Genomic DNA, 14082 nt, shown 5'->3' with positions numbered 1-14082 from the left:
TCGTATTCTTTACTTTCGCCCAATATGTAAATGAGAGGGTACTTTTTATGTATATAAAACTTTACGTAACAAATCTTTTAATACAAAACGCGCGCGTGTGCGTTCATCTATTTAAGTAGCATAGCGTCTGATGTGCGGAATAAATGGTCCGCATAGGACGACCACTTTTTAGATAACAATGTTTGTCGCAGTTGAAGGAATATTACGTCTATAGAAGGAGGCTGCCAAAACCACAGCTAAGCCCCTGCATATGTCTTCTATATATAGCTCCTGGCATGTATTCAAGTGTCCCAACTTGTCCATTACTATGTTTGTCTGTCCATCCAGCTGTCTTACACATCAACCTGCCTGTCTGAGTCGATATTCTTATTTATATATAACTATTGGCTTATGCATGAATGTATTAGCAGGCTTCTATATGTTTACCCATCCACATCTCTCTCTATGCTTGAGATAGCGGTAAACAAGAGATTAGGCAAACAATGATCATAAAGGTCAGTATGGAAATGAGAACAAAAATATTAGATTGAAATGTATATGTATGCGCGTATATAAATTAGAGTTTATGTACAAAAGAAAAAAATAGCACTCAATAATGACACAAAATTTGCAGTAATGCTGTTGTGAGAGGCGCTATTATGAAAATACTGACACTTGAAAAACTCAGAGTAGTAACAAAATGATGTATATATTTGTGTGAATTTTCAATAAACAACTAGAGTAAATGCCAGCTGGTCTTTAATAAAGATGTTAGGCGAGCACTAAAGGTAGTGAGGCGTTACGCAATCAATCGCATCAACCAATCAGAGAATCGGGATAACTGAAGATAAAAAGACAAATGCAAGGAGAGTGCGTGATGGTGGACATCTTGCTGAGGCTTCATACTCCCCTTAGAAAGGTTTGTTCGCAAAGATATTTTTAATTTTTGTTGTTTTTTTTTCTCAAGTATTTCACGCATTTCTTGTCTTTCATTTGTTCAGTTCTGGAGCCAATGTCATCGATATTACTTCGCGACCATTATACTTAATTAACATGACCTAGTAGTATCTTTACAAGGGTTTCTTCGTTTATGATGTTTTTTTTTAATTCTAAGCATTTATATTATTGTTATTATTATTATCATCAATAAAGCGACGAGCTGGCAGAATCTTTCGCTCGCTAGTGGAAATGCTTGGCGGCGTTTCTTCTGTCAACGTTCTGAGTTCCAATTCCGCCGAAGTCGACTAACTCTTTCATTCTCTCGGGGTTGATGAAATAAGCACCAGTTACGATGATTTCGACTTATCCCATCCACCAAAATTTCAGACCTTGTGCCTATAGTATAAAGGATTATTATTATATTTAAGAACCAAAATGTTTCGTCCCAGACCAGCCGCACTAAATCCGTCTTTGTATATATCTGGAACCATATTGTTCAAAATATCCTTCCTACTTTTTTGATGATGATAGGGTGTGATCTCAGGAAGATTTTTGCTGCTATTTCTTTTTAACTTGTCGAGCATCTTCATAGTATCTCTTCCTCGAAACCTGTCTTTGCATTCCTGAACTTTCATATTAGCATTGACATTCCCTCATCAATCTCTCTTTAACATTTGGTAGTTCGGTCTTGTTGGACTGGTTGAATCTAATGAAGCACCTATTTGTATAACTGTTTGGCTTTCAGAAGAATTCTACTTCACGCACAGCATATAACCCCTCCATAACTTATTTATTTTTTTGAATTTTCAGAAAATTTTTGTGAATTTGTGTTCTGCACACAGGAATTCATATGACTGTGCAAAAGAAATTTTTTGTTAATTTTTAATACAGTTTTAAATACGGACCGTCCAAATTTTTAGCTTATATCCTAACAATAGACCATTAAATGTGTTTACGTGGAGACAGATATAGAAAAACATACGTTAGTGACTAACAAACGAGGACGGTTTGATGTGGTCCAGTTAAATACCCCTTAAATGACACAATTTTTTTTGCATAGTGGTATTTGAATTACCGTGTGTAGAATACAAATTCGCAAAAATCTTCTAAAAATTCTGTAAAATAAAAAAAGTTGTGAGGGGTTTTATGCCGTGCGTAAAACAGAATTCCGCAGTTAACTGATATATTTTCTTTTTCTTGTTGGATTTATATTCAGTAAATTTTAATGAATATTGATAATTCGGAGCTAATTGAAATACTGCAGAATATGTCTATGCATTGTAATGAGTACTTTATTACAATAATAACATTGAAACGAAATAACGCATCAGCAATTTGTTGGTACTTCACAATATTCTTAAAATTACAAGATATACCAACGAAAAAATAAAAACAATGAATTGAATTAACAAAATTTATGAATGAAACATACAATAAACGGCAAAATATTAATATTAATGTTTGCGTATTTGCTCTGCATTGATAAAATTATTAGATTACCTGCACAGCAAAATTACCAGTTATGTAAACGAGGAAAAGGAAATAATTAATTTGATAAAAATAAATAAATATGCTTGTCGCCTTGTGAATAGACTACCTATCAAACGATTCACAATTATTTCTAATACTAAAGAGACTTATGTAAAATGGTTTCAATTGGCAATTGAAACCGGGTCGGACGTGGTTGTTCACTGCAAACATTCCTCTACCCGTGTATCCGTTTTTTGTTATTATTTTTCTTTTCTCAAAGTTTATTATTGTAGAAATACTAGTTTATGTTATGAACTGAATAGATGGGCATTGTAGTTTTTAATTTCCTGTCTTCTCCCCTCTTAAATAAGATTCTCCAGAAGCCTTCTAGTATTATTTTGCATCCACGTTACGTTGGGATCGATTTACTTAACGGCCCCCCACCCCAAAAAACCTCCGACTTTGCACTCTGTTCAAAGAAGTGTATATTTATAGGCTGAATGAAACTGCATGATTTAATCGATACATTTCTTATATAGACTTCAGGTTTTCCTTAAGGAGAGGAAATAAGATTGTGAGATAGAATAACTTTGTCCAGCTGTCTTATCAGTCGAAGGGTTACGCTTAGGACAGGAAGCCGGTGCGTAAAAGTTACACATGGAGAGATCATCTAATATTGGGTCAGTAACAAGGGGAGATAATTACCGGAGTGAATTTTTTTTTCTTTAATCCACAGAAGGAAATAATTTGCGTAATATTTATAAATATTTAAAGAAGTTGTAAGTTGTTAATTATCATTTACTGTTTTGGATCTACTGAATTCTTTTTATTAGTTGTTGTTGAGAATATACCGACAGATGATGAATGCAGCAACACACTGCAACAGCGCAAGTCCCCCAGCTGACGACCTGTAGATAAGATCTGATTAAGGTAACTCACAGAACGTATGCTTCGTTGTTATTATTTGGCTGTAGGTTAGGAGTTTTGATCAAAGGTCATCCAACTACGATCATTCTTTGGTATTTTTTATTTATCTGGTGAGATGGGTGTAACAGTAAAAATTTACCGAAAAAGAGTACGGGGTTTGCATCCCCCTCCAAAAGAAGAAAAACTTTTTTTTGGACAAAATATTCTTTCACAAAAGGAATTAACCGCTACTTAGCTATTCCAAAAGCAGACGATCAAAGATTACACTCGTCTCATGAAACGGGTGAAATGGTGTAACAGTTAAGAATTTATCGTCCCAACATCCACTTAAGGCGCAAGTCTATATCTATCTGCATTATCTAACATATAATTTCTCTGTGACAGTAGGATGTGATTTCAGCAGGGCGAGTGATCATGTTAAGCAAGTTCCGACCATCTCCTGTCTTTTATTCAATGTATCCTCCAGTTTTTTAAACAAAAGATGCAAGGATGTGACTTGAGGGAGCTTTGGCTCCCTCAAGTCACATCCTTTTTAGCTGGTTGGATGACTGTATAGAGGCAGGTTGGTCGACTGACTTCTGAACCAGAGAATAATGTTTAACTTTAATAACTAGATAAGATAAAGTTGGACCTAGACAACTTCAAAAGTTAAACTCAACAACTATTGACTCCTTATTACCATTTATTCTATCATCATCATTGTTTAACTCTATAGCATTTAAACCAACCATATCCGGCCCAAATATTCTTCTTGTTTTGTGTCCAAACACACCTCTCACACCTACCCTACATTGTCTTTCTAAATATAAAGTCATATCATTGAAATCTGAAAGCTACAAGATAATACATGAGTAAGTCAAAATAACATGAATGTATAAGCATTATAAAAATATAAGGACACAAATACTGTGTCATATAGCCAGCTGGAGACAATGTTTCCTGGGGCTAAATAACAGTAACATTCGTCCCAACTGCCACATTATGTTGGCAAATAATCTTTACTTTAGAATACTGCTACTGAATGTCTCTCAAGAGATTTAGAAATAATTATGTTTCAATTTATAAGCGTTACATTTGACAGAATAATCTGAATGCTACAGGGTTGATATCTATTTTCCATGCTTGGCTGGGTCAGATGGTATTTGTTGAGGTGGATTTTCTATGGATGGATGCCCTTCCTGTTGCCAATCCTCATCTGTGTCCAGATAATACTGATAATGGCTGAAATATCTCCAGAGGTAGAAAAGAAAAAAAAAAATTATGGAATACACAAGCAACATATATTGTATCTTCTTTTACTTCAGTCATTGGGCTGTGGCCATGCTACAGCATCATTCTGAAGGGTTTTGTTGAATAAAATGACCCTGGCACTTCTTTTCCTTTTTTAAGTTTGGTATCTATTCTAAGTGGTCTCATTTTGCTGAGCTGCTAAGTTTTGGAGATATAGGGAAACCATCAGTTATCAGGTGGTGGTCAGTGGGTGGAAAGGTGACACAAAGACAGATACACATAGATATTTCTCTGTGTGTGTGTGTGTGTGTATATATATTAGTTTATGTATATATTAATATTATCTCAGTTATTAAAACTTTCGATAATTGAAATACGTTAATAGTTACCAGAGGTATTATGAACTCCCTGAAGAGAAATAAATGAGGAACCCCAACAGCTCTTTCTTCTTTGTGAAAGAACTATCATATATATCGAAACATATGTAGGAATTAAAGGAACTTTTATTAACATGTGTTTTGCTCCATTTATTAGGATCCATATATATATATACATATATATATATATATATATAGTCAATCCAAACAAGAACAAGCAAGAAAAAACAACAACGTGAGGACGTGGAACAAGAACTGTGTTATTGGATGCCCAGGATAGGAAAGAAAAGAAAGAGGATTTCACGTTTCGAGTGGAGCTCTTCATCAGAAATATAGAAAAAGTCCAAAGAAGGAAGATGAAGAAAGAAAATGGCCAATGATACACACGCAGTCACATATTGAAATGACCGGAAGAGAATGGGCGAAGAAAAAGTTCTTTCTAAGACAGGAGAATGCAAGAGAAGGAGGTATGTGTGGGTATGTGTATGTGCACAGGTCTGTGCGTGTGTGTGGCTGTGGCTGTTTATGTATGTGGATGGTTGGACTTTTGGTCATTTGAGGTCCTACCAAAATTCTTACTACTGTCGTTGATTGTCTTCTGATGATCCTCATGCACAAACTATATCATATATATATGATTCAAAATACAAGACAGAGACAAGTGAGGGAACAACAAGCAGGGTGTATTAGTTTAATGATCAGGAAAAATGGAAGAAATATTTGATGTTTCAAGTCTACGTAAAAGCACCCACTACACTTTTGGAGTGGTTGGCATTAGGAAAGTCATCCAGCTGTATAAACGTTGCTAGATCAGATTGGAGCTTGGTACAACCTTCTGGCTTGTCAGCCCTCAGTCAAACCGTCCACCCCATACCAGCATGAAAGCGGACGTTAAACAACGACGATGATGATGAGTCAAAGAAAATGATATACTAACTTCGAAAATGGCCAGGGTGGTACTTAGGACACTTTGATACTAAACACCTCAGTTGTGGTGGATATGTGAGGACATTGAGGGTGATAGTAGATGATAGTGAGCTTCTTAGCCATACAGCTGTTCCTGCAGCTATAGCTCAATAAATGTTTCAAAATTTTATTATTTTTCTCATTGCAGTTGAAAGAAGTGATGGTAGAGTTGGAAATCACAAAATTAAACAATTTTGCATTATGGGAACACAGAAGTTTGTATCTTTAATATTTACAAGGGAGAATGCTGAAAGATTTCAGTGTATTCGTGATGAGATGAGCCTTGATGAAAATGGATTATTAGAATTTTTCTTCAAACTCTATGATAAGTAAGTTCTCATTTCATATGCATTTTCATTATTATTACTTTTGTAATTGTTCTTTTAATGTACCATTCTGCTTACTCCTTTGTAGTTTTTACACTCTCTATAAACACTGCACCTTGTACTGTGTTCTCTCTGTTTTCTGTGAGTTAATCATCTTCATCATCATTTAATGTTTGTTTTCTTTGCTGGCATAGTTTGGACAGTTTGATGGGAGCTGGCTTGCTAGATAGCTGCACAGGCATGGTTTCTACAGCTGGATACTCTTTCTAATGCCAACTACTTTATAGAGTGTACTAGGAGCTTTTTATATGGCACCAGTGCCAGTACTCTTTACGTGGCACCAGCACCAGTGCTTTTTATAAGGCGCCAGCACCAGTGTTTTTTACAAGGCACCAGCACCAGTGCTTTTTATGAGGCATCAGTACTAACAGGTAAAAGTAAAATTACCTTCTTGAGTTATGCTGACTCATAAGGGCCAGTTTCCCAGAGTTTCCATGAGAAAACTCTGTGTTTGCTTGCTTGCTTGTCTGTAATTTAAAACAGCCAACTCCCCACATAATTGGAAAATACTCTGAAAGCAAGGTACCCCTGAAATGTGAATACAAATGGAATAAAAAATAAGTTTTGCATAAATTAGACTATGGATACACGTTTTCTTTGGGTACCTTCATAAATAGCCAAAATGGCACATAATGGGGAAAATACCCTGTGTGTTATGTTCTATAACAATTCCTTTTGCATTTTTGTAGAAGTGTGCACGTATGCCATAAATAAATGCTGTTACTGGAGTTCAGGTTTATCCTGGAAGTTCTATTTCTGTTAGATGCTGTAAATAATCAATAAAACCTTAAACATGAATTTGTAAACCAGAAATAATGATGACATGAACGAATTGAAATATTTAACTAAATCATTGTAAAATTAATTTTCATTTCAATGTAATGTTGAAATCAGGTTTAATGTTTTATTACCTGAACCATCAGTGACCCAACAGGTCACAAGTAGTCTGGTATGTAATAAAAATAATAATCAATTACTGTACTACTTTAGGTAATCAAATTGTTTGCTGATGTGGCTATGTGGTTGTGAAGTTTGCTTTCCAACCACATGGTCTCAGGTTCAGTCCATTGTGCTGCACTTTGGGCAAATGCCTTTTACTATAATCTCGAACTGACCAAAGCATTAGGAATGAATTTGGTAGAAAAAGTAAAAAGTAAAAGCAGCCTATCAGATTTGCATGCACGCGCACGTGTATTTATGTATGCTCACATATACACAAATGCATGATGGGTTCTTGCACAGTTTTAGTCTCTTAAATTCATTCATGGGGCATCAACTGGCATGGGCTATGGTAGAAAACACTTTCTATGTATGATATTCTTTTATTCTTTTACTGGTTTCAGCCAGAGACTGAGGCCATACTGGTGCACCACCCATAAAATATATATATATATACATACATACATACATACATACATACATACGCGTACATACATACATATACAGGCATGGTTGTGTAGTAAGAAACTTGCTTCCCAACCACATGATTCTGGGTTCAGTTCCACTGTGTGGCACCTTGGGCTAGTGTCTTTTACTATAATATCAGGCCAACCAAACCCTTGTGAGTGAATTTGTTATTTTTTGAATTTGGTAGATTGTATTATCTTTAATTCCATTTCCCATCTATTTTCAGAAATAAACTTGAGTTGAAGAACAATTTTTTAGAGTGCATTGATCCTTGTGAGAAGGTTACTGTACAGATTGAAAATCTTAATGAAAGTTGCCATGAGGTGAAAGATGAGGCTAGCATAAACCACGATCAGTACAGCAATGAACCTGTGACTCTGGTACAGCCAAACTGGGATCTCTCTGCTACTGGTTCTCAGGCCAGATTGGTTGACCAGGAAAGTGGAGAGACAGCTGAAGTACTAATAAGCCTACAACACTACCAGGCAGACGATCGTGCTATGTCTGGCAGTGTTTCTAATGAAAGTCATTCCCAAGAGTGTAAAAGAACTACAATATCTAATGGTAGTGATGATGATGATGGTGATGATGATGGTGGTGGTGATGGTAGTGGTGGTGGCCAAGATGATGCCTCCACTGCTGCGGACTCTTTAAAAGAAGAAACAGCAAAAGAAGAACTGGCAAAAGAAGAACTGGCAAAAGAACAGTTGCTTGATTCTAGTATTGAAGACAAAATTGCAACAATATTTGAACAGCCTGCTGATGTTGATCCAGTTTGTAATTCGTTAAGTTCTCCAGTTTTAAATTCTGAAAAAAATATAGATGTTGCAGAGAAAGTAGACAATTCTGTTCAACCAAATGGTGAAGAAAATATTCTAGAAGAATTTGTAGTTGAGTCATCTGAATGTAAAGAACAAGATACGAATGGAACCAAGAAAAGTGATATAAAATCTGATTTACCTGAAGAAAGTGAACCAAAACGTAAAAGAAGAAATGATGTTTGGCTCAGTAGAATTCAAGATGCTGATTTTGGTAAGTTCCTGAATATTTTGTTGTGTCTGGGGAGAGTCCTTTTCTTTTTGTGCTTTATAATTTAACACACTCACCGGTAAAATTTGATTCTGAATATTTGATTATTAAATATTTTTATTTAAACTGTCTTCCTTTATCCTCTGTTATCAGCTCTTTTTCTAATGTGTCTTGCATCTGTTCAATCATTTAACATTATGCAGTTTTTTTGGGGTTTTTTGCAATAATTCTTTATAAGTTTTAACTTCTTTTTATTGACATAGGCATGACTGTGGTCAAGAACATAGCTTTGGGGTTAGTCCCACTGCAAGGCATCTTAAGCAAAGAGTTTTTTCTGGATCAACTAAAGCCTTGAGAATGGATTTTGGTAAACAGATAAAACCTGTCCACCTCAACAGAATTGCAATCTTAAAATGAAGGTGTCTTGTAAAAAGCACTGGTGATGGTGCCATGTAAAAAGCACCCAGTACACACTGGCATTAAGAAGGGCATCTAGTTGTAGAAACCAAGCCAAAACAGACTATGAAAACTGGTGTAGCCTCTGGCCTTGTCTATCCTGTCAAGCCGTCTATCCCATGCCAGCATAGAAAACGGATGTTAAATGTTTTTGTTGATGATGATGATGATACTGAAAACAACATGTCACATATATATTAATAACTGTATGTGTGTGTGTATCTCCTGCCTTGGCATCACTTGATGTAAATGAACATCATTGTTATTCATGTAGTGTTGTTCATTTTCAATTTTCTGCGAAAGCATATCCTGCCATGGGAAAATATTGCCTTGCTTGGAAACAGGGGAGGATTGCCAGCAGGAAGAATATTTGACTGTGGAAAATCTGCCTTAGTAAAATATTACCTGATCCATGCAAACACAGAAAAAAAAGTGGATGTTAAAACATTAGCAGTTGTGGTGGTGATGGTTGTGTGTGTGTATAAATGTTGACACCTTATGGCTATGCTTGAGCAAAATGGTGATTTGATATCTTTTTCCTTGTTAACATTGTGGTTAGTTGCTCTGTATGGAATTTAAAAAAATATCCTTATTTGAAAAAAATGTAAGAAAGAACATCAGCTGTAATATCCTGCTTCAAATACATGCTTGTTTGGAAAAACAGACATTGAATGAATAGAGTCTGTCAGTGTTTTTGATGAGAAAAAAACTTATATTCATATTGAGTTTTCTCATTGTACTTAAAAACATGATATAAGGTGGCATTACCAAAGTCCCCAGTTATTTTATTTGTGCGTGTCTGTCAGAAATTTATAAGCCAAAAATTCTTCAGTTACTTAGAGCTCATCTATTTTGAAGCAAAATGGTCCCTGTGTGTATTTTATTCTTTCAGTCTAGTTGCCATTATCAATGAGATCTTCATATGGGGGAGTACTGAAAAGTTCCTGGCTTTGGGTAAAAGAAAATACATATTCCCCTTTCAGATTCACACTCTTATTGCAGTGGTCCTTCAGTTTTTCTAAGTCCTGTAAAAGAACTTAGGTGGGGCCTCCATCATACCCTTAAAACCAGGAACTTTTCAGCACCCACTAGTATATCCTGTGCTTATATTTTCAGTTCAGTTTTGCACATGATATGCATCATTGCTGTACAGTATCTTGTATTCCTGGGTATGTGGATATTTGAAAATACCTCACAGTGACAATTGTTCCTTGCATAGTTATGGGCTGCCCCTTGGCATGAGAGAAGACTGTGTTGATACTGACATGTGACATTTCTGAATTACAGCAATTAGATAAAGAAGTACCAAATGATCCAAATGGAAGTTTACCTGTGTGAGAGGAAGACATAGGGATGAAGTGGTGAAAGCTGATCTGAAGAAAGGCTGAACCTCATGGTAAAGAGATGATAGAGGTGAGATGTTGTGCTAGAGTAAGCTATGTCCAACACATGTAAGTGGTGGGAGTAGCTATAAAGAATGGAATGCTGTGCAAAGCTGTGGGGTCAGGGTTGGTAAAAATGTCTTACTCTGACTGAATGTAAAAATTAATAAGTATTAAAATTTCCAATTCTGCAGACAGTAATGTGACTATTTTCTGCACCGAAAATAATCAAATCAGATTCTATGAAGAAGGTTCTGGTAGAATTAATTCATTGTTGTTATCATCATCATCATCATCATCATCATTTAACGACCATTTTCCATGCTGGCATGGGTTGGACAGTTAGTCAGGGCCTAGCTAGGCAAAAGACTGCCCCAGACTTCATGGTTTGTTTTCGTTTACAGAGTGAACTGTGCTTTTTATGTTTCACCAGCACTGGCAAGGTTTGTTTTGGCATGGTTTTTACAGCTGGATGCCCTTCCAAATGCCAACCACTTTAGTGTGAACTGGATGCATCAGCACTGGCAGGGTCACCAAGATCCTGTTTCTAAAATGATATTAAAATTTAGATTTTTAATTTAACCCCTCTTATATAGATATAGTGTTTTTCATTATAACTTTTAGAGGGATAATATTTTCAATATTTTACAAAATGATTTTTATTTCATTTAATGTAAGTTTTCATGTTACATTCACTTCAATTCTCTATATTTCAATGATACTTTAATCTTAAAACAAAAGGGTGACATATATCTGATTATCCGGCCATATTCTGCCTGTTTTATGTTCAAACGACCCAGATCCAGCCTCTCACACCTACCCTACAATGTCCTTCTAAAACTAAGCAATCACGTCCTTAAAATCTCAAAGCTATGAAATAATACATGGTTAATTAAAAATATATGAATAAACAAGCATTCCATTTGGCAAAATAATCTGAATGCAAAAGGGTTAAGGTAAAGTGGGAATCGAACTCAGAACATAAAGAATTGAAAGAAATACTAAAAGAAATTTTGTCTGATGCTCTAATGATTCTGTCTTATAGAAATAATAATAATAATAATAATAATAATAATCCTTTCTGCTGTAAGCACAAGGCCTGAAATTTGGGGGAAGGGAACAGCTTACATCGAACTCAGTGCATAACTGGTACTTACTTAATCAATCCCAAAAGATGAAAGGCAAAGTCGACCACTAAGCATTTCGTCCAGCACGCTAATGATTCTGCCATCTCACTGCCTTAATAATAATAATAATAATAATAATAATGTTTTCAAATTTTGGTACAAGGCCAGCAATTTCAGGGAAGGGGTTAAGTTGATTACACTGACCCTAGTGTTTAACTGGTACTTATTTTATCGACCCTGGAAGGATGAAAGGCAAAGTTGACCTTGGTGGAATTTGAACTCAGAATGTAAAGACAGGCAAAATGCCACTAAATACTTCTCCTGGCATGCTACCAATTCTGCCAGCTCACCACCTTATTCTTTTACTTGCTTCAGTCATTTGACTTTGGCCATGCTGGAGCACCGCCTTTAATCGAACAAATCAACCCTTTGTAAGCCTAGTACTTATTTTATCGGCCTCTTTTGCCGAACCGTTAAGTTATGGGGACGTAAACACACCAACATCGGTTGTCAAGTGATGGTGGGTGGGACAGACTCAGACATGCACACAAATATATATACATATATATATATATATGATGGGCTTCTTTCTGTTTCCATCTGCTAAATTCACTCACAAGGTTATGGTCAGCCCGAGGCTATAGTAGAAGACATTTGCCCAAAGTGCCACGCAGTGGGACTGAACCTGAAACCATGTGGTTGGTAAGCAAGCTTCTTACCACACAGCCACTCCTGCACCTTATAATAATAATAATAATAACAACAACAATCCTTTCTACTAAAGACACATGGACTGAAATTTTTGGGGAAGGGACTATTCGATTACGTCAACCCCAGTGTTCAACGAGTACTTAATTTATTAATCCCCATGAGGATGAAAGGTAAAGTTGACCTCAGCAGAATTTGAACTTGGTACGTAAAGATGGATGAAATACCACTGAGCATTTTGCCTAGCATGCTAATGATTCTGTCAGCTTGCCACAATAATAATAATAATAATAGTATCAATCCTTTCTACCAAAGGCACAAGGCCTGAAATTTTGGAGGAGAGGACTAGTCAATTACATTGACTCCTTCTTTTATTGACCCTGTAAGGATGAAAGACAAAGTGGACCTCAGTGGAATTTGAACTCAGAACGTAGCAACAGACGAAATACTGCTAAACATTTCGCCTGGTGTGCTAACAATTCTGCCAGCTTGCTGCCATAATAATACTGTTTACTATGGGATGAAATTTTAAGGGGAGGGAACAAGTTGATTACATTAACATGAGTACTTAACTAGTACTTATTTTATCAACCATGAAAGGCAAAGTCAACCTCTGCAGAGTTTGGACTCAGAATGTAAAGACAAGATGAAATGCCCCTAGTAACAATAATAATCCTTTTTACTGTAGGCATAAGACCTGAAACTTTGGAGGAGGGGAGGGCTAGTTGATTACATTGACCCCTCCAGTGCTCAACTGGTGCTTATTTCATTGACTCTAAAAGGATGAAAGGCAAAGTTGACCTAAACAGAATTTGAACTCGGAATATAATGATGGATGAAATGCCCTTAATAATAATACTAAAAATAATAATAAATGCCCTGATGCAATACCAGGCAGTGGCTCTTATGGCTTCTGATCTTAATTGATTGGAAGTGTTATCATGTACATTGTCTTGTCTTGGTATAAAAGATGGGCTACATCAAATATTCTGCTTAATACCACAGATTTGCTTGTCAGTTGTTTGACCTTAACCAGTTGAGCATGTCCCTTGGTGGCTGATGATATGTGCATCTCTGATCATGAGCAGAAGTAGTGGGGGAGCATCATAGTCTTTGGGGTTTGGATAATTCACCTTCGGAAACATGGGTATTTTGTTCATCATCCATAAACATATTCAGGGACCATTTGAGCGGGATGGGCTACTTGACTTGAAGAAAATTCTAATTGGGCCCCACCTGCAAGGTCATGCGTTGTTTATCTTGATATGAGATCACCATGTTGCGTACATATGGTTGTGATGCATGTGCCCGGTGTACCCTTATCAGACGGGTAGTCATGATGAGTATATTGGGCTTTGTATATTTTACCCCCTGTCTCACTTTGATAGCATGCACTGCTCTCTCACTCAATAATAATAATAATAGTTTCTGATTTAGGCACATAGCCAGAAGTTTTTAGATGTAGGGCTTAGTTGACCCCCACCACTAAACATTCAGACTGATACTTTATTTCATTGACTCCACAGTGAAGAAAAGCAAAGACTTGAACTCAAAACACAAAAGACTGGAACAACTATGTCAAGGCATTTCCCTGACACACTGTTTCTTACAATACATTGCATAATAATAATAATAATCAGCCTTTCTACTAAAAGGCACAAGGCCTGAAATTTGGGGAGAGGGGACTGGCCAATTTCAT

General features: G+C 36.2%; 1 protein-coding gene across 5 annotated transcripts in view; it reads left to right on the top strand.

Annotated features, from left to right (window-relative positions):
- Window positions 1-382: 382 nt before the first annotated feature.
- LOC106877090 (zinc finger protein 28) overlaps window positions 383-14082 on the top strand; it is a 15483-nt gene continuing 1783 nt past the window's right edge. The window contains exons 1-4 of one of the 5 annotated variants that reach the window (XM_014925884.2): window positions 383-898; window positions 3222-3318; window positions 6037-6217; window positions 7908-8713. In XM_014925884.2, the coding sequence (XP_014781370.1) occupies window positions 6090-6217; window positions 7908-8713 (934 nt within the window). In that variant the 5' untranslated portion in view covers window positions 383-898; window positions 3222-3318; window positions 6037-6089. Of the gene's footprint in view, window positions 899-942; window positions 3319-3872; window positions 4167-5080; window positions 5390-6036; window positions 6218-7907; window positions 8714-14082 lie in introns of those variants that run through there. The other 4 variants (XM_014925882.2, XM_014925883.2, XM_052973709.1 and 1 more) reach the window with 4 other exon arrangements.

Source organism: Octopus bimaculoides, chromosome 16 (genome assembly GCF_001194135.2).
Source record: "Octopus bimaculoides isolate UCB-OBI-ISO-001 chromosome 16, ASM119413v2, whole genome shotgun sequence".
Lineage (NCBI taxonomy): Eukaryota > Metazoa > Mollusca > Cephalopoda > Octopoda > Octopodidae > Octopus > Octopus bimaculoides.
Note: the sequence above shows the minus strand (reverse complement) of the source record. Positions and strands in the feature narration are given on the sequence as shown.